Genomic DNA, 22,274 nt, shown 5'->3' with positions numbered 1-22,274 from the left:
TCCACCTCCAGAAACTATTGGAGTTGGAATGCAGATCAAAGCATACTATTTTTCACTTTATCTTATTTGTGTTTTTATTTTGGGGTTTTGGTTTTATATGTGTATGCTGATACAGCACTGACCAATATGAAAGCATGTTTTATATGATAATACATGTATAGTTTGGATCAAATTACTTACCATCTCCAGGAAGGGAGACAATTTGGATCTTATAATTTCAGAAAATATATGTTGAAAAGTGTTATTATATGTAATTAGGAAAATAAAATATCTTTTAAAAAAAAAAAAGAAAAAATAGGTATTTTCTGTCTAAGATATTTCCATGATTCAGAAAATGAACAAAGAAGAAGTACTTTATAATACACCCTCTTGAAAAAACAATAGTTCTACATAAAAGATTTCTTCCTTAGTCTTTTTTCATGTGTGTAAATAGAATTAGCTCGATCCCATTAATAGTCAAAAATCTACTCAACCCAGGTGTGCTAATGATGTCACTCTCAGCTCCCTTAGTGGGGAGGGGAGACGAGTTACCCACACGTGACAATAAGTAACAAATCAAGAATAAGGGACTGCCCTTTGGGCAGTCCAAATCAATGTAGAAACTGCCATTTGTCCATTTGAATTAGAGGTGGACCACAGGAAGTGATGAAAGACACTATCTCTTTAAGTAAGTATGTTGTCTTGGGAAGGAAAATTATTTTACCTTGTCTTTTTTGTGTTTTGCCCCTCCAGAATTCATTTTGAGGAGTTATTTTAGTTGTTTGGAGGGCACTTTGTCAGATCTCAGGAGGGTTGCTGCTTTTCTAATACTGTCTTTGCTCTGATCCATTTAGAAAAAATAATTTTGCAACATTCATTTTTGATATTTTTTTGTAATTGTATAACTTTCTCCCTTTCCTAGCCAGGCTCTCACCAACCATTTAATTAATGTAAATTCCAAAGTTACAAATGAACTACATATCTACTGCTTCTTTGCTTCAGTTTATATACTCTTACTTCATCTCTATAGTTTTTTACATTATTGTCTACCACAACTTCCTAGATATTCTTTTCTTTTTTGATTTTTGTGGTATTGTTTCCTCTTGGTGGCTCTTGTCAGACTATTCATCTTAAATTGCTGGATCTTTATCCACTTACTTAGTGTCTTCCAAGGCTTTTGTTCTGGACCTTCTCCTTATTCTTTATGCATTGTTTTGTTGATCTCACCTGTCCCCATTTGGAACTGGATGTTAAATGCTACATGTTCAAACTTACTTGTCTTCCAGATTTCCTTGTTTGTAAGTGGATACAACTCCATCCTTTTAGTCACTTGGGTTTGGAACAACAGTGTCATCTTTGTTTTTATCTTCCACGGCATAACCAGAGGGTTATGCTCTCTTATCTCACATGCCACAGTGCTAGTTCAGGTCTTTATTATATCTCATCTAAATAATCACAGTAACTTATTAATTTGTTTCTATCTTTCAAGTTTCTCTTCACTCCAGTTAAGTCTCCACACAGCTATTAAAGTGTTTTTCCTAATGTACAAGTTTTACTTTATAATCCCCCTACTCAATAAGCCCTCTCTTGCTTTTAGGATAAAATATCAATAACTCTCTTGCTTTTAAAATTCTTTATAACATAATTTCCACCACTCTTCTGCCTTAGAGCCAATACACAGTATTGATTCTAAGACAGAAGGTAAGGGTTTTTAAAAAAAACAACAACAACATAGTTTCCTCCTGTCTTATTAGTTTTCTTGCACATTACTCCCCTCCACACACTTGATTATTTAGCTATTTTGGCAAGTATACTTCACATATGATATACCATCTTTTATGTCCATACCTTTTTTTTTTTCCTTTTTTTACATTTAGAATATTTTTCCATGGTTACATGATACATGGTCCTCTTCTTCCCCCCCCCCTCCCCAACCCCTACTCCCACACCATCCTCCCACAGTTCTTGGTATCATTTCTAAGACTAAAGAACAGCAAGGGCTAGGTAGTTAGGATTAAGTGACTTGTTAAGGGTCAAAGAAAATGTCTGAGGCCAGATTTGAATCCATGTCCTCCTGATTCCAGACTTACCTACTGCTCCAATCCATTTTCTCTTGGATTAACTTTAAAAAATGTTTTTATATGTTAAACTTGACTGAGAGCAGCAAACATGAACATTTCCTTTATGTAAGAAAGAGTAGATATAGAGTTGCACATGACATCAAGAATATTTTTATGTATACTCACATATAAATTATATATACATATGTATATATAGGATTGCATATATATGTGTATATAGGTGTGTGTATGTGCATATATAGTGGGATCCCATATCTGTAGTGGTTATATTCTAAGACCTACTGGTGAATGGTATAATGCAGGGTTGCAGCAAAAGCTCTTGTTTTTGCAAACCAACTGTAGCAGCCTGTCAGTTAGAAAGGTTTAGAATGTTAAACCAGCTTGGGGGCTCACGGGGAAAACCGTTAGAGCTAGGCTATAAATATCCCTGTAGTTCCAACTGAAGGGCTTTTTTGGCTCTTGCCTTTGGCTTTTGCCTTTTGCGTCGGCCTTTTGCCTTTGGGGTATGTTGGATCTTGTCTGTTCTTTCTAGACCTCTCCCTAACCTCTCCATTACATCCTGCTATTTTCCCTGAATTTCCCCATTGGGCCCTGGGAGGAAGGGTGGTTTGGTGGTTGGACATCGTGGGTTTTAGCTTCTGTAGGTAGGAAGGACAAACTGAATCAAGCCATTCCCTTATCTAGTGATCTGTTAAATACCTTTACCACAGGGCAGTGAAACCTTCCCTGACTGAGAGAGACGGCCTCTCTCAGTCTGGCCCTCTCTCCTATGACCCTTCCCCCAGCACCAGCTTTCTCCCTAACAGCAGTTACAAAACCTTCAAACCCTTTTTCCCTTTGCTTACCCCTGACATCAATAAATCCCCATTGATATCTACACAAAAGCCTCTGGTGAATCATTGTACTTGATATTAGGGCAAAGGCTGAAGAGAGAAGGAATAACTTTCCTTTTATTTCTTGAGGGAAAACCTAGGCATCCATCTTGGGCAGGAAGCAGCTAGTGGAGACTTCCTGTAGATTTCAGTTTCACTGGCAGGGAGGAGCCTCTTGTCTCCTCCCACAAGGAACCTTTGAAATTAACAACAAAAACCTTTGAGCCAAACCCATACATTCTTCTGGTATCACAGAGATAGCCCCTGCCTGAAGGACCCAGCCTATTTCCTCCTAGTATTCTTAAATACCTATCTTCTGTCTCTAGTCTCAGTGAATTAGCCTGTTTGAGTGGCCCTTCCTATACTCCCTGTTCAGCCCCTTTTATATTCCCCATTCATCCTTTACCTGCTTCATTCCTTAACTTAGCCATCCCCATTTATTTCTCCACATACCAAGATTGCCTACTTCTTTATAACAATGGCTGAAACTGCAGATATAAGTGAATACATGCTAACCTCATAAATGTGATTTTTTGGGGGGTAAATATATACAAATGATAAAGTTTAAGTGAAAAGTTAAACATACTGGAGTATATTACCAGCATTAAATATAGTAATAATAAAGTATACATTATTATACCGTATATACTCTCTCTAGGATTACTCACTCTCTAAGACTAGCACCTTCGGTGTGAAGGTTTGCTTGATCCCTTTTCAGGGCTGTTCACTCACCTTTGGTGTCCATGTAGCACTCAGTTCTCACCTGTGGTTCCAAGAAGGTGTGTTGTATGGTCATGCTCCAGTAAACCGTCTCAGGAGATGGGCTAAACCAGATTGAGGTTAACTGATGGGTAACAAACCTATCTTGAGTTAAGAGGGTGTTTACCCTAAGCATGTGAAGACTTCCTGCAATGGAATAGATAGATGAGAACAAGTTGTTCCAATAAGCTATGAAGGTGACTGAAGCAGGCAGGCACTGTGAAGCTTGATCCACTTGTAGAACCTGGTCAAACACTAAAAATGCCAAAGTCTTCCTCTGTATCCAAGGCCATCACTAATCATCCTGTCTTTTGTTTTGCTATTAAACTTCAGTAATTCCGGAATAGAGAGTGAAGTTGACAGTTTATGTAGTTCTGTTTCATGCACAATTCATGCACAAGTCAAGACATTAATTACCTTGTCGTATCGTTGGTCCTCTTTGAAAATGAAGGACAAGCAGCAAATTTCTCTTTCTTTCTAGCTCTCAAAGGGAGGTGAGTCATGTACTGAGCTGGCAGACCATTTTATAGTCTGCATAGCCTGAACTCACTTAGTGGGCAGTTTGAAATTTTTGAATTGTTTATTTTTTCATTTTTTGAAAATTTCTAAATTTCTTATTTTTTCATTTCTTTTTCTATGGTTGATAGTGGGTAACTGAATCAATGGGTACCAAATCAGCAGATATGAGAGTTGCGGGGGAGGAGTTTGCTGCTGTATATTTGTCTGTTTGTGTATACATATATATAGTAAATTCATCAGGTTGGGTCCAAAGTTTGTGTTTCTCTATTAACTGCCTTCTGTTCTCTTCTGTGCCTTTTTTTATTGCTCCTTTGAGATTTTTTTTCACTACTATTACTACACCCTTTCCAATTTCCATTTCTCTCTTCTCCTTCCCACCTCAAAGCTCCTATTTTGTAATCAATAAGTATTATTTCATTTTTATTTTTTAAAATTTATTTATTTAGAATATTTTTCCATGGTTACATGATTCATGATCTTTCCCACCTCTTAACCCTCCCTACTCTGGGAGCTGATAAGCAATTCCACTGAGTTATACATTTATCAATCAGTAAGTTTTTTTAAGTAAAACAAATACTTACACTGGCCATGTCAGAAAAAAGTATGTCTCATTCTGTACGTCTTGCACCTCACATTTCAAAAATTAAAAAAATTTTAATAACAAATTTTTATATGAATTTTTCGAAGTTATGTAATCCAAATTGTTTCTCTCCTTTTTTCTTCCCTCCCAGAACTGACAAGCAATTCAGTCTAGGTTATACATGTATTATCTTGTAAAACATTTTTCCATATTATTCAGTTTTTATAAGTGAATAATCTTATAAAACCAAAGCCCTAAAATATATACCCAAATAAACAAGTGAGAAGTGATATTCTTCCATTTGCATTCTTACACCAATAGTTCTTTCTCTGGAGGGATAGCATTCTTTTTTATAAATCCCTCAGAATTCTTCTGAATTATTGTATATTGCTGTTAGTAGCAAAATCTATCACATTTGATCATTACACATTATTGCTGTTACTGTATACAATATTTTCCTGGTTCTGCTTATTTCATTTTGCATTAGTTCATGTAGGCATTTCCAGCTTTTTTTCTGAAGTCATCCTGTTCATCATTTCTTACAGCACAATAGTATTCTGTCACCATCATATACCACAATTTGTTCATCCATTCCTCAGTTGAGGGACTTCTTTTTAGTTTCCAAACTTTGCCAAAAAGAGCAGCTATAAATATTTTTGTACAAACAGGTCTTTTTCCATTTAAAAAAAAATCTCTTTAGGTATGCCACTTTTCTTTTAAGAAGTATGAAATATGTTTTATCATTGGTCCTCTGGAGTTTTGATTGGTTGGTTATTTGCATTAGTCAGTATTCTTAAGTCTTTAAAAGTTATTTTTTCTTTCCAGTATTATAGTTATTACATAAATTGTTCTACTTCCCCTCACTTCACTGCATCAGTTTAAATTAGTTCTTGTAGGTTTCTTTGCATTCATTCCTGTTGCAGTTTCTTACAATGAAAAGTATTTCATTACATTCATGTAACCTTGTTCCTATATTTATGGGTACCATCTTTAGTTCTTTATTATTTACCGCTATAAAAAGTACCAAAAGTATGAATATTTTTGTACATCTGCATCTTTGCCATCTTTCTTTGATCTTTTTGAGAGTATGTGCCCTAGTAATAATATTTCTAGGTCAAATGATTTGTACCTCATAGTGATTTTTGGTATAGTCCAAATTGTTTTCCAGAATTCACTGCTTCACCAAAAAGTTGTTAATGTGTCTATTCTTTCAAATACCTTTCAGTAATTATCATTTTCCTTTTTTGAATCTTTGCTAATCTGCTAGTTGTTAGGTAGAACCTTGATATCGTAATAATTTGTATTTCTCTGTTAATGATTTGGACCTTTTTTTTAAATCTACTTTTTCAGAATTATTTCATATCATTTCCTTTCATGTACTCTATGTTATTTATCCCTGTAGGTGTTTGGTGATCCATATTAAGAATATTGTGGTCTTGCTTTTTATTTTAATTACTCATTAATTATTTTCTTTTTAACTATAGTCATAGCTTGCATTTATGTTATTTTTTATTCTTTATTAGACTTGGGAGACTCGATATGTGCTTTTGCTGTGGCTTTCTGTAACCTGCCTGATTCCTTTTGATCTTTCACGTCTTGATGGAAATCTCACCTCTGAATGTGGGCAGGCTCGTACATCTGTAATGGACCGCATACTCCAAATAGCAGAAGTAAATATTTTATCTTTAATAATTGTCAGTCTCTTTTTTTTGTTAAAGTGTTTTAGTTATTGATAAAGCAAAACTATGTTAGTGATACTATTTTCTCTTAACTTTACTAACAAACACCCACATAGTATTTCAGGGAATATAAAGCATATTCCCTGGAAAACATTAAGTTAAAGAGATTGAGCAGTGATATGAAATTAGTGAAGGTAAAGTAGATAGAGCATAGGATTTAGACTTAGGAAGATTTGAGTCTGAATCCAGCATCAGACTCTTCTTAGTTGTGTGGCCCTGTGCAAGTCATTAACTTGTCTCAATCTCTTCATCTGTAATATGGAGATAATAAAATTTACTTTATCAAGTTGTGAGGATCAAATGAGATTAAGTATGTTAAAATTGGAATACTAATGCATTGCTGGTGGAGTTGTGAACTGATCCAACCATTCTGGAGGGCTGTATCTGAAAGAGATTAAAAAAAAGAGAGTGAGAGGACCTGCTTGTACAAAAATATTTATAGCTTCTTTTTTTGTGGTGGCAAAGAATTGGAAATTGAAGGGATGTCCATCAATTGTGGAATGGCTGAACAAATTGTGTTATATGATGACGATGGGATACTATTGTGCTGCAATGAATGATGAACAGGATGATTTCAGAAAGAGCTGGAAAGAGACTTTCATGGTCTGAAGCAGAGTAAAATAAGCAGAACCAGGAAAACACTGTGCACAGTAACAGCATTATTGTGGAATGAGCAACTGTGATAGGCTTGGGTATTATTGACAATAGAATGATCCAGGATAATTCTGAGAGTCTTATGACAAAGGATGTATCCACGTTCAGTGAAAGAACTATTGGAGTCAGAATGTAGATGAAATCATACCATTTTCCAATTTTTTATTTGGATTTATGTTTTGGGGTTTTGGCTTATAAGATTACTCACAAAAATTAACAATATGGAAATGTGTTTTTCATGATAATACATGAAAACCCAGATTGAATCCCTTGCTAGCATGGGGAGGAGGAATCTAAGGGAGGGAGGGAGATGTTTGATCATATAACTTAGGAAAACTTGTGAGGAAATTTGTTATTACAAGTAATTGGTAAAAAAAAATTAAATAAAAAAAAGATGTGATTGTGAACATCAAAAAAAATTATGTATGCTATATAAATTGTAGCTATTATTAGTTATTGTGTTTTATAGTAGGTATTTGTCTATCTTCCAGTGATTGAAAGTAGAGGCTACCTTAGCTAGTAACTAGTCTCAGTCTTGCAGTAATATCTGTTACTAAACCTCTTGTGCCTCTTTTGGAAATCAAAAGCATGCTTTTTAGCTCTCAGTTCTTTGAAAGAATTGGTAAGTATATTTTCACTTGAGGGTTTAGAAAAGTCCATTTGACTTTCAGGCAAATTGTGTTTGATTGTATTTCATTTGTTATAAGCATAGGTTATGTAGCTATTTCCAATTTTTGTCCAAATGATTATTGATAAAACATTTCTTTTGTTTTCTAGTCCTACTTGGTTGTTAGTGATAAAGCTCGGGATGCAGCTGCTGTTCTTATATCCAAGTAAGTCAGTCTCACCGTGGCTTGTATCCTCAGCCATTGTGGGTGTATAGACATATGTAATGTACACATCTACCTGCATGCATTCTCTCTCTTCCACACACACCTACCCACATCCACACAATATATGAATTCCTTATGAGAACCTCTTCCATCAGAACTGCTTGAGACCTGGCAAAATAAAATGGTTTACTGACAGACAAGTGTCAGAGGAAGTATTTGAACCTAGGTACTATTTCATGCTACATCATATATGAACTATATCAAACACTAAAGCCTCACTAATTTAAACTATTACCAGGGAATGTTGAAGAACTCCTCTTTAAAATAGTTTATTTATCAGAGAACTTGTTTATTTTTGGCACTGTCATTTCAAATGTCTGACTTCTTCATCAGCATTAGCTTAAAACAAGGGAGTATTATGTACCTATATCCCTGAAGCTCTATATTTAAAGTAGGCTATGTCAACTTCATAAATAAATTTACCTTTCCTTTAATAAGGAATGCATTTTAAAATCTCAAGTAATAGCTTAGTTGTAGAGGTACTCAGCCAGCAAATCCGATACATAATAATACATAATACGTAATTATTGCCATCTAGTGGGGAAAATATGAACCTATATACATAAGAAAAATTACAGATGCATATAACTGATTCCATAGTTTTGCAGACATGTGATGACACAAAGAAAGAAAATTTCTTCTCTGATTCTGTGTACAACTCTATAGGGACTATTTCATTTTTGTCTTTATATCCCTACTGCTTTAGTACCATATCTGGAAGAGAGCAGACAATTGATAAATGTTTGTTGATTGATTAATCTTTTCATTTTTGTGCTTTACTATCATGATAACTTGAAAAAAGAAGGCCAAATTAGAGGATGATACTGTTTACTTTGGTTCACCTTGGGAGCTTTTTGAAATTCTTAGCTGCCAATACCATGACTTTTGAATTATAGTCAAACTTGAATGACAGAAAGGGCAACTAGCCCAATCATTGTTATTTCTACTGTTCATATATGAGGTACCCTGGTTAGATGCCCTTTACTTTTGATTTTGAGCCTTTCCAGAGAAAGCTTATTTGAAAAGACTCTTGTTAGACCTTCAGTAACTCTAATTTGATTAGACATTGAGAAATAATGCTTTTCAGCCTGGTCACTTCTAGATTTCTTCCCTTGTTACTCCCTTTCATTTTTCTTGAACTCTGAAAATTGAGTATTGGCTCCTAGATTTCAAAGCAATTTTGTTAAATCCTAATCTTGCTTAACTCCGTTATTTTATATTTGATAAAAGAAATTCAGTAGACATTTAGGAAATTGCCTCTTGGGTACTAGTCTTCTGGTCATAGAAGGTACAAAGACAAAAGCAAAACAGTTAACACATGTTCCTGAAATTCCACAATTAATTTTAGAAAAAGCCAGAGATGGAACTCTCTTCTTTTGATGTCTGCCCTGATGCTCTTTTCATTTAAAAAAAAAAATTCTTGGGGGGCAGCTGGTTAGCTCAGTGGAGTGAGAGTCAGGCCTAGAGACAGGAGGTCCTAGGTTCAAACCCGGCCTCAGCCACTTCCCAGCTGTGTGACCCTGGGCAAGTCACTTGACCCCCATTGCCCACCCTTACCACTCTTCCACCTATGAGACAATACACCGAAGTACAAGGGTTTAAAAAAAAAATTGCTTTAAAAAAAAAATTCTTATCTTCTGTCTTAGAATCAAGAGATCTTAGAATTTAAGGCAGAATGACCTTCCCCAATTGCCAGAATTTACTGTTAGATAATTGAGATTAAGTGACTTGACCAGGATCACATAGCTAAAAAATGTCTAAGGCCTTATCTGAACCCATGTCTTCTAGATTCTAGGCCTGGCCCTTTATTCTCTGCTACCTACCTCTTCATTTCCTCCCCTCCCCACCTTTTTTTTTTTTCTAATTTTTTTTTTCACTGTCCCATACCTCTTTATTCTCTGGGCTCTTTTTTGTTTTCCAAAGTGATCATTTTTGGCCCTAGAAGATCTTTATCACCTGCTTTGCTTACATACAAACTGCGTAGTCTTGGGCAAGTCATTTAACCTTTTTGGGTCTTAGTTTCCTTATCTAAAAAGTGAAGTAATTTTACTAGGTGATCTTTAATGTCCCTTCTAGAGCTGTAAAATCTGTAGGAAGATCAAAAAATTTTTTTCCAAGCAATAATAGATATTGAACTCCATTTTAACTGCAGTCAGTATTTGGTTTCTTATGGTACTGTATTGTTTCCCAGATCCCTTTGTTTTCTTAACAAAAAGAAAAGATTTAGTGTAACTGGCAGAATAATTATACTAATTCACAGATGTTGTTATTCTTCTGCCCAAGAACCTATAAATTTAATTCAGTAACCTTAATAAACTAATCACATCCTTATAATGTGATGAAGTGGGAAAAGAACTGAATACAGATTCCAGAAGACTGAGTTTGTATACCAGCTTCCTATTTACTGTGTAACATTGGGCAAATCACTTAATTTCTCCAACCCTCACTTTCCTTATGTCTAAAATGAGAATTAGATGAACAGATCCTTGTCAGCTCTGAACCACCAAGAACAATCTTAGAACAAAGATAAAGTCCATCAGTTTATCAGCAAATATATACTATATGCTAAATGTTAGCTATGTAAAGATAAAAAGAAACAATTTCTGCTCTTAAAGAATTTATGTTTCATTAGGGAAGAAATTGTATGAGTGTGTGTGTATATGTAGGTGTGTGTATTTATATACAGTCATCAGAAGATAGGCTAAACCAGAATGAAGGTACCTGACAGGCCTCAGACTATCACATGCATACGAAGATTTCCCCTGGCAGAATGGGTGGATGGGAACAGTTTGTTCCAAGGGCCTTAATGGTGATTGAAGCAGGCACTGTGGATGCTTAGAGCTTGTTCAGACATTGAAGACACCAAGGTCTTTTTTTTTTTTTTAATTATGTGAATATTTAAGCAATAGGGAAAACCATAGTTTTATCTAAATATAAATGTATGCACACGTTCTAGTGAATTATATCAGTCAGTAATTACAAATAGTAATGCATACTTCTGTAGACCTATGTTAAAAAATGTACAGCTGGAATTTAATTTGCATCCTGGGCCGTTGTCAGTTGTTATGACTTTTGTCTTGTCACTGACTCTGGAAGAGAGAATGAGGCTGTTGACTTTGTGTAACTCTGCATCATTTAAGTCCAATTCATGTGTAAGTCATCACCTCATAATGTCATTGGTCCTCTTCAAAAAATGAAGAACAGACAACTATATATATATATATATATATATATATATTTTTATATACATATATGATATATAAAAACATATGCACATACATATATACCAACTATATACAAAAGAACTAAAAAGATAAATTTGTTTTGGGGAGAGGCACTGACATCTGGGGGAATCAGAAAAGGCTTCATGTAGAAAGAGTAAAAATACTTTATTATTGGGTATGATGATTTCTTATTGTGGAATTGTAATGATTATATTTCATATAAATATTTGACCAGATCTTTCAGTTATATGCTTTGTATCCTGGCATTTTCTAAGATTTTGGTACGTTCTACACCCAAAATGACTCATTTTGTAATTCTGAGAAGTTCATTATAATTATAGTAAAATAGTATATATAGAAATAGTATTGTATCCAGCAGTGTTGGTGAACAGACTTTAGAGACTGTGAGGCTCACATGTGAGCCTCCCACCTTATCTCAAACAGGGGATGGAGGAAGCATTCATTGGGCTGCTGAACAGTGGGGTTTTCCAATCCAGGGATATAGTAATTCATAATTTATATTTGGATCTTAGAATTGAAAAAAGATAATATTGGGAATGAGGAAAAATAATAAACTGGGACACACCCACACCTCACAAGGGAAAGACAGAGAGAGGAACACAGGTAAACCTAATAGGGATGTGAGGTTTGGAAATGGCAGTTGGCCAGTAACTGCCAACCAGGGAAAAACGAATGAAGTGGGTTCTTTTAACTAAGAAGAGAAAAGAAGTGCTAACAGACTGGGTTTGTTTGTAATAACTGAGGGACGTAGGGAGAGGGATATTTCTATTCTAAAGAATAGCCTAATAGTTTAACTAACTAGATTTCTAACTAAGCTGATCTCTAACTAAACTAGGAGGGGCTAAAGAGGGGTTCTCACAGTACAGGTTCAGAGATGCTCCAAGCTGGTCAAAGATGTTACAGGACAAGTTCAAAAGCAGCCAGTTACTCCAAAGCAGACTCCAGAGCGTAAAGAAGATTGATCTATTGTCCACCAACAGATAACCCAGTCCTTTCCTCAACTTAGGCCATGATGTTTTCTTGAAGAATATTATTCTCAGCAATATTCCACAGCTCCTTGGGAAGCTGGCAAAATCTGGACCACACAGCCACAACACCTCTTTTCCTCCAGCTTGGTCAAACTCTTATACCTTTTCAAATCCCGGCTTCATTCCATTATAGAACTCTTAGGTCTTTAGAGTCAACCTGGCAGCCTGGGTGCTAATGTTTAATCTCCCCATTACAGTTCCCCCTTTGCACAAAACCAAAATAGTGTTCCACACAATATTTTGGTATTTGTGCACTACAAACTAAACTAAAATTCTACCCTAAAATAACAAACAACCTACACTAACTCTATTCTATCTAACACTATCTTACTCTACCCTACATTAGGGATTTTAACAAGGAAAGGTAAAGGTGAAAATACATTGAACAGTTACATAGTTCAAAGCACAAAATAACAAGTAACAATGCAAAATTTCCAACAAAATTAACAAAATCAACAGCAAATATTAAATATCAACACAAAAGTCAAAACAAACATCAAACACAACTCCTATTCTAATTCAGAAATATTCTACTAACTAATAAATGCAAACAATTTTGAAAAATACATATTTAACACAACATTGCATAAGTTTTAACATCAAAAGTTTAACAAAACATCAAATTCATTTATGCAAATTACATTTAAATGTTTGCAACTCAAGTAATAGCAAATTATTCACAGAATTTGCATTTATACATATATATGATACATACATACAATACATACACAATATATAAATGTATGCTATACATATATACATTTATGTAGACACTATACATATCAAATATACATATATATACCTTTTACATATATGTATAATACACGATAATACAATTTACAATATATACATACTATTTACATTTATTTACACATCTATTTACAGTATTTTGTGATATGTGATCTGTAGTATGTTATATGTTCTTCATGTAATGCAATTTTGTTGTTAGTTGTATCTGCACTGTAATGTACATTAGTACCTTATCTTATCCTTTAATCTAATCTAATACTATTCCTATTTCACTAAACTATTCTAAACTATCCCTATGATATTAGTATATTAGTCTAAATAAATCTTACCTAACTATCTAATCTTTGTTAGTAACTAACTATCCTTTGTTAGTACTTACTTATCCTATAGCTAATTCTAATTTTGTTAGTATTTATACATTGTTTTATTCCACAAGGAATACAATGTATCCTAACATGTTGTTGTATGTATCTGATTGACATGTTGTTCCTTTGCTATATTGTGTTACAACATGTTACTGTTGGATGTATGATACGTACCAAAATTTCAGATCTTCTTCACATTCCTTTTTCCTTATGATGTTCCATTCCTCAAGGAAATCTCTTCTCCTTTTCTCCATCAAAGTTATTGATAGTTTTATGTGCAGTGTTGGATGCATATGAGTATGTAATGATACTATTTACATTACCCAAAATACTTCCAAACTATTTATCCAAATCGTTCATGATTAATCCTCTTCTTTAGGAAAATCCTTGAAAACAAAGTTTTTATCAGTTCAATTTTATAAGTCCATCACTCTTAGTACAATGTCCATAAATCCTGAATCCTCTTCATCCATGCCCTCTTCCATCTGAACATTCTCTTCTGCTGGAATGATCCTCTCTTTACTGAACTTTCTGACTATAGACTAATTGACTGAAGATCTCAAATTCACACATTTTCTCCTCCTCCTCCTCCTTTATTCTTCTTCTTCCTCTCCTCCTCCTCCTTCTTCTTCTTCTTTCTTCTACTCCTTTTCCTCCTCCTCCTCCTTCTCTTCCTCCATTTTCATTATCTATACCATGTACCAATTTAATATGAGAACAATGATACCACGAATCTCTATCTAAAACTTTTACAGAAGATAGTGAAACTAATACAACTGTATAAGGACCTACCTAATTCGTTGCTGATGTTCTGGCAAAATTTTTCACATAGACCATATCACCTGGTTGAAAATTATGAAGAGAATAATCCAATGGACCAAATTGAATTAATACTCCCATATCTTGTAATTCTCTTAACCTCTGCTGTAGTAATCTTAGTGCTCATGGTGTGTAATTAGTGGCATTGGAGCAAGCCTGTTTTTTAGCTGAAGGTAAAAGTGTAAATATTTACACAGACTCTCAATATGCATTCTCTGTTTGCCATGCAACAGGAAAGATCTGGAAACAATGAGCTTTTATTACTGTATCGGGAAACCCAATAGCTCATGCAGGAATAATAACTGAGTTGTTAGAAGCAATCCCAAAGCCAAAACAGCTGTCAGTAATTCATTGTTGGAGTCATACTTGTGGTAGAGATTCAGTCTCTAAAGGAAATCAGAGGGCTGATATCACTGCAAAGTATGCAGCCTAGAAAGCTCCAATTTATGTAATGAATTTAACATCTTTTGATTTTGATGATCTAGAAAAAGCTTATGTAGACTCAGATATCCAGAAATGGAAGATAAATTTGGAGCTAGGAAAGAACATGGGATATGGATTACTGATACAGGAAGACCATTGTTAACAACAGACTTGTATACCTATTTGTGTCAAGCCATTCACACAAAAGGTCATTTTGGTACACAAGCTGTTGTGGATTCCATCAAAAGACAAAGAGTTGCTCCTGGAATAAGTACTGTTGCAAATAAGATCTGTAATAGTTGTTCAGTCTGCCAAAAGTTCAATCAAAGTGCATTCAGAAAGAAAGGTTAGGGTGGTAGGCCTTTAGCATATTGTCCATTTGAGAATTTACAGATTGATTACATCTGTATGCCTAAAACTGGAAGATACAAATATTGTCTTGTGATAGTTGATAGACTAACTAAATGGCCTGAAGCATTTCCATCAAATACCAACACAGCTAGCTTTGTGGTGAGTGTTACTCAAGGAAATTGTGCCTAGATTTGGTGTACCAGTAACCATAGATTCAGAAAAGGGATCTCATTTCACTCAGGATGTCCTTAGAAAACTCTGAAAATCTAGGAATAACACCTAAATATCATGTTCCTTATCACCCACAAAGTTCAGGTCAAGTGGAGTGTATGAATAGGGAACTCAAGACTATGGTTGGGAAACTCTGTGCTGAAACTCATTTCAAATGGCCAGATTCTTCCATAGCTTTGTTTTACCTACGTTCGAGACCAAGAGTGGATCTACATATATCATCGTATGGGATGCTCTTTGGACATGCTCCACTACAAGCAAAGACTTGTAAGGCTGTTTATGCATCACTCTTAGGAGGTGATTGCCAAATTGCTTCATATTTGAGTGCTTTACTTTAATGAGCCATACTTATTTGTCTCAAATTCTGTGATATCTGCAGCTCCAGTACATCTTATTCCATTACGTAAATATGATGATCTATCTGTGAATAATACCAAGTCTGGATTTTTGAGTGGAGTGTCTTTCAAATCCATTCTAGGCATATCCACAAGTTCTACTACCTCAACACATTCATGCAATGGCTCACCGTTCTTAGGCAAATCAGGAAGAAGAGTAGCTGGATTGAGTGCTACATCTCTTCAACTGGATGGTCTCACTACCTAAGAGAATAATTTCATACTTAGATATTCACTGGTCAGAATATGCTTGAGCATGAAACTTCCTTATTAGTGCTTCTATCTGATGTGAACAATAAACTGTTAATGGACATCCCAGAACCAGATCAGCTGACTTCTGGACTAACACAGTCACTGCTGCTACCCCCCTTAGACAGGGTACTGTCCCCATAGCTATTGGATCAAGTAGACAACTATAGTATCCAATTGGACGATAACTGTCTTAAAGTCTGTGTCAGCACACCAGAAGCTATACCTTTTGTTTCATTTACAAATAGCTGAAAAGGTTTCTCATAGTCTGGAATTCCTAATGCAGGTGCAGTTAGAATGGCTTCTTTGAGTCTATTTAAGGCTACACGATGTTCAGGCTTTAATTTCAGAGGTTCTGGTTCTGTATTCTGTATTCACATCTGTCAAGCATTTAGTGATCTCACTATTCGCAGGAATCTATTGTCTACAGAAACCAGTAGTTCCAAGAATAGCTTTAAGTTTTAGGGGCACTCAATTTCTGAATGTCAGCTATTCTCTTGTGTGTGATATTTCTGACAACACAAATCCAAGATATTGCACAGGAGGCAGAACCCATTGTAATTTTGCCTTAGAGATTTTATGCTCTCGTTTGTATAACTCAATCAAAAGAATCTTGCTATCTCTAAGACACACCTTTGCATTTAGGGTTGCTAAAAGATTATCATCCACAAAATGCACCAATTTACTCTCTTTAAATTTAATCATTTTTAGATCTCGATTTAGAATTTGAGAGAACTGACTAGGTGTGTCTGTATACCCCTGTGGAAGCTGAGTCCACGTCCACTGAGTTTTCTCCCAAGTGAAAGCAAAGATCTTTTGAGAGTCCTGGTGAATTGGTATAGAAAAAAATGTGGAGCATAAATCTACCACAGTGAAATATCTAGCCTTACTTGGAATGGAAGAAATTATAGCAGCTGGACTTGGCACAACTGGATGAGTCTTAATGACATAATCATTTACCGCTCTTAGATCTTGAATAAATTTGTAAACAGGTCAGCCATTTTCATCGAGTTTTGGCTTTTTAATAGGCAAAATTTGTGTATTAAACTCAGAAAAGCACGGTATTATTATCCCTCTTGGATTAGGGACTCAATAGTTGGTTGTGTACTGTCTATTGCCTCCTAGTCAAGGGATACTGAAGCACACAAGGAATTGGTTCTTCCTTTGTCCTCACCCTGACTGGAGTAGCTGATTTTAGCAACCCAATGTCTATGGATGATCTTGACCACAAATCCTTAGGTATATCTTCAGGTATTGGATAGATAGTACCTAAGTCATCCTCTATACTGTTAGAATCTAAGAAACGCAATGGAAAGGCCTTCAAAGATTCCTCTGGGAGAGGCAAAGAAATATCACCAGATTCAGTAGATTGGATAGTAGCCTGTAATTTACATAAAAGATCCCTCCCTAAAAGATTCATTGGACATTCTGGAACACACAGAAATGCATGTTCTACAGAAAGGGGTCCAAGGGTTATAATTTTTGGTTATAATTTAGCTACTTTCTGATTTATGCCTGTAGCACCAACTGCATCCATTGTACCAACAGCTCTACAGTTTTCAGGAAAATTTTGAAAAACTGATTTACTTGCTCCTGTGTCAACAAGGAGATCATAAATCTGGTCTCTAATAATTACAGACACATATGGTTCTGTGCTATTGGGAGGTTGAAAAGTTTCCAATACTGGAGCTAAAACAGTAACATCAGAACAAAACTCAACTATTTTCTATCCATCCAAGTTAACATTGTCTTGAATTACAGAATTTTCCCAGGATTTTGCACCTTTGGTCCTTTTCACCTCTATTCTGGTATCATTGTTCTTATTTACAATCAAATTATCCTTAATTAAATCACAATTTCCGTTATTCTTCTTAATTACACAATTATTCAAACTTCCAACACTATTTAGAACACTATTTTTCTTTTTCTCACAATTATTTATACCATTAATTAAATTATTATCAACACCAAAGAAATCATTATCAATCTTAGTCAAATTATTACAAACATTAGTTAAATTACTAATAATCATGGGTAAATTACCATTAACATTAAGTAAATTACCACTACCATTCATAACACCATTTAACTTAATTAATTTAGCACTAATACTACTTAAACTATCATTAATTTCCTTTAAATTACCATTTACATTAAATTATCATTGATTCCATTCAAATTAACATTAACACTGATCAACTCACCATCATTATTAATTAAATCTTTATTATCACCAATTAAATCATTATTAACATCAACTTCACCGTTAACATTATCCACAATCACATTATCATTATCTTTAACACATAATTTCATCAACATTCACTTTATTCCCATTTCCTTGATTAATTAATTCTGAGTTTCGGGCACACCTTCATAATGAAGCTGTCCCTCCATTTTGGTTACCATGATTCATATTTCCTGTCACAACGTGGCTGTACTTTGGTCTGCTCCGGCTTTTATGTAATCCTGCATTATTGCCATATTGGGAGCTTGAATGCCCTGGCAACAGGCATTTGGACATTGAAAACTGTTCTGTTGACTAAAACCATAATTATTACTGTTGTTACCATACCAGTTATTCCCCCTATTGTTGTAGCCATAATTTTTGTTGTTTCTCTGCCTGTCAAATTGACCCTTAAACCTACATTCCTTCACAAAATATCTAACATGATAGCATAAAAAACATCTTTTAGGCCTTTGATATCTGTTGTTATTATTATTGCTATTCCTATAGGTGGTATTTCTCTTGTCAGATGGTTGTACTGCCCTCAGTGCTGCTACAGCCTTGATCTCATCTATCTCCTCTTTTGCCCTATTATTTGCATCTTTTAATTGCTTAAGAAGACTTTCAATCACCATATCTTTGTCTTCAGAGGATCTATCCTTCTCCTGGGCGTATACATGAATAGCTTTCTGCTTTAACTGCTCTCAGGAAAGCAACTCCCAATCCAGGCAATAGTCTAGAAAAAATTTCCTGACACTAGGGACTGAATTCTGTACAAAAATCCTTTTGATATGCTCTGCTGTAATCTCTTCCTGGGTGTTCAGCCCTAAGTATGTCTCTGTGCACTCAATCACTCTGTTAAGGAATGAAGCTAGTGTTTCTTGATCAGTCTGTCTTGTTTTCTTAAATTTGCTCCATGCATTGGGACGACGAGAGTGTTTTTCCATAGCCTTAAGAACCAATTTGTGTGCCAAAAAACTAAAAAAGCAAACTAAAAAAAATGGTATATGTAGGGTATATGACCTTTAAACAAATGGGGTTGAAGACCAAGGACAATATTATAGTTTAGGGCTTAAAGAATAATTTCTAGGCCAAATCTTTCATTTTATAAATAAAGAAAATGTATGTGAGAGAGAATATTTGCCCCAAATTGGAGTCAGAATTTTCCTATGATACTGCATTGTCTCATAAGAAAAATAAGACTTGTTAGACTGTTTTAGTTCCAGAAATTGAGATCTGCTCTGACTTGGTACCTATTATAATGTAAAATTTGGGATCCAAACCTCAATTAGGAATCTTAGTGTCTGTGTTTACCTACATTAATTTGATCACAGTATCATAGAAGCATAAGAAACCTCAAAAGTCTAGCCTCCTCATTTTGTAAATGGGGAAACCAAGGCCTAGAGAGATCAAGTATCTTCACATAAGTGGTAGAGCTGGATTTTAAATCCAGGTTTTCTGACTTTAAAGCCAAACCAATATCAAAAAACTTTGGAAACTTTTTGTAAGTTTGTAACCCATGGTATTAGTTAGAAAGTTGATTCTTCTGGTGACTGGCAACTTAAATCATAGTATTCCCTGACAGGTTTATTACCCGTCCTGATGTGAAACAGAAGAAGATGGCAGACTTCTTGGACTGGACTCTTTCAACGTTGTCAAAATCTTCCTTCCAGACAATGGAGGGAACTATTATAATGGATGGCATGTTGCAAGCCCTGGTAATTATCTTTTTCATTCTCTAAAATAGTTTTGCCAGATGTCTTTAATAATGAAACTGTAGGATTCTTTATAACAAAGGTATTGTAGACTCATTTTGTTTGAGTGATAAAGTATTAAGTTATTTGAACAATCTGGCTGGATATGCCATATGTTGATCACTATTTCAAAAATAATAAATTCAAAGTAGATATAATATTAAAAGTCCATCAATGATGACTTTAATTTATCTTGAGACTATATTTTAGGGGCTTGAAGTGCACCAGTTAATATTTTTCAGCTGTAGAAGCTAAAGGAGATTGAGAGGATGCTGAATCTGAGCTATCATATAATCTAGATATTAGCTTCTTTTTTAAAAATTGTGGTTATTTCAGTTTTCTTACTGTTTTAGATTAACTATATTTCCAAGTACCAGTTCATGCCTCTTTGTAAAAAATACTTTGTCAATTAAATTAAAACCAATTATTTACAATATTATGAGATGATTGTAATAGTCACTCTGCTTAAGGAAAACATCTTCTATTCATTTTATTTTGGAGGAGGGGAAGAGAAGAGCCCTTTTGAAGCTTGCCTTTTAAAATTTTTGGCTTACCATCAAAGTGACTATTAATCTTTGGTTTCATAGCATCATTTATTTCAACAAGCATTTATTAAGCATCCATTGCATAGCAGTCATGTGTTAAGTACTAGGGATACAAAGAACAAAAAAGCAGTCACTGTCCTTAAGAGTGTTTACACTTTACTTGAGGAAAACTACATGTACACAAATAAGCGAATGATTATATATGTGTATATATGTGTATATATAAAGTAAATATAATATGATGATGGGAGAATGCTCACAATTAGGAGGATGAGGGAAAGAATATTGTAGATTTGGCACTAGAGCTAAATGAAGGGAGTCAGGAAGTCTAAAAGAAGAAGATAAAGGAGTGTGTTCCAGGCAAGGGAGGTAGCTTATTTAAAGGTGTAGATTTGGAAGATTGAATTGAGAGCCAGAGAGGCTCTTAGCAGTAATTTACCTCAATCCTTTCATTTTATTGATGAGGAAATTGAGGTTCAGAAAAGGTAAATAAAAGATCACACAGCAAATAAATAGCAAAACTGGCATTTGAATCCAGGGCCTCTGATTCCAAATCCAGTACCCTTTTCACTCTGCCAAATTGACTTCTCATGTAGGGGGGAAATTAGTATGTTGTAAAAATAAAGTGCTTCATAGAAAATGAGATTAAATATCTTAAATATGTTATACCTTAAATTTACATTTTTAAAATTAGGAATTACAGAAGACACCATTAGTTCACTACATTTCTGTATATTTACAGTACCTTGGCAAGCATGACATACTTTATTCCTTATTAGAGGAATACTAGAGGAAAAAAACTTGAATATGTTTCATCTTGATAGTTATTTAGTTTGTATGGCATCTTGCTTCATTTACAAATTAATTTAATTTAAAACTACCAATTCTGTCCTATCTGTAAATCAGAAATTTTCCTTGGTAGCAAAGCAAAGTTGATGGATATCAAACCTAATTCTCATAAAGTTAGAATAATTGAAATTTCTAGCCAAGAAGTCAGTATGACAGGAGAGACATGAGGAAGCATATATCATATGGGTCAAACCACTGTTAAACACCTTAATCACTAACTTCCTTTGGACCTTAACAGTGATAGCCCAAGAGCCTTGAGAATAGCAGTGGTCTCCAGGCCCAGTAACCCTGGTTCCAGCCTGACTCATTCAGGCCCGTTGTGGAAAAGGGACCTGCCTTAGGATCTAAGGCTGGTGTTCTTGGGGGAACTCCTATCTCCGGGGATCCTAAGCTGACATTCAGAGGCAATTGGTTAGCAGATAGTCATAGAGGGGATGGCAAGGCAGGTGCAATCTGGCAAAAGCTCCTACAGTTGCCATAGTACTCATCTTCTTAGTGCCAAAGCTAGTGAAGATGTAGAAAAGATGTTTCTCATCTTCTGAGTCCTTGGCATTGTCAAATGATTCAACATCAAAAGCTGATATTGATTTTATGAACAGAAATGACACAAAAACCAGTCTTATCTGCTTTACTTCTTTATTCTAATGACCATTAGGCCTTTCCATGTGACTTGCAGCTGCATCTTCCTTTCTATATTTTCTCCCCTATTAGATTATGAGCTTCTTGAAAGCAGAGTTTATCTTGCCTTTCCATTTATATCCTGAGTGCTGTGACATTGGAAATACAAGTACTTTTTTAATTAATTCATTCATCCATTCATTCAATAAAGTACATTCTCTGACTAGTAAATTTTCTTTTTTTTCTTTTTTTTTTTTTTATATATATATATATATTTTTTATTTTAAACCCTTAACTTCTGTGTATTGACTTATAGGTGGAAGAGTGGTAAGGGTAGGCAATGGGGGTC

The 22,274-nt window shown here is 34.8% G+C and overlaps 1 protein-coding gene across 1 annotated transcript in view; it reads left to right on the top strand.

Moving 5' to 3' along the window:
• The window catches only part of TBCD (tubulin folding cofactor D), a 522,548-nt gene that overhangs the window by 5,867 nt on the left and 494,407 nt on the right, over positions 1-22,274 (top strand). The window contains exons 4-6 of the mRNA XM_044675187.1: positions 6,314-6,460; positions 7,961-8,016; positions 19,745-19,877. Of these exons, the coding sequence (XP_044531122.1) occupies positions 6,314-6,460; positions 7,961-8,016; positions 19,745-19,877 (336 nt within the window). The remainder of the gene's footprint in view (positions 1-6,313; positions 6,461-7,960; positions 8,017-19,744; positions 19,878-22,274) is intronic.

The sequence above is a fragment of the Gracilinanus agilis genome, chromosome 4 (genome assembly GCF_016433145.1).
Source record: "Gracilinanus agilis isolate LMUSP501 chromosome 4, AgileGrace, whole genome shotgun sequence".
Lineage (NCBI taxonomy): Eukaryota > Metazoa > Chordata > Mammalia > Didelphimorphia > Didelphidae > Gracilinanus > Gracilinanus agilis.
Note: the sequence above shows the minus strand (reverse complement) of the source record. Positions and strands in the feature narration are given on the sequence as shown.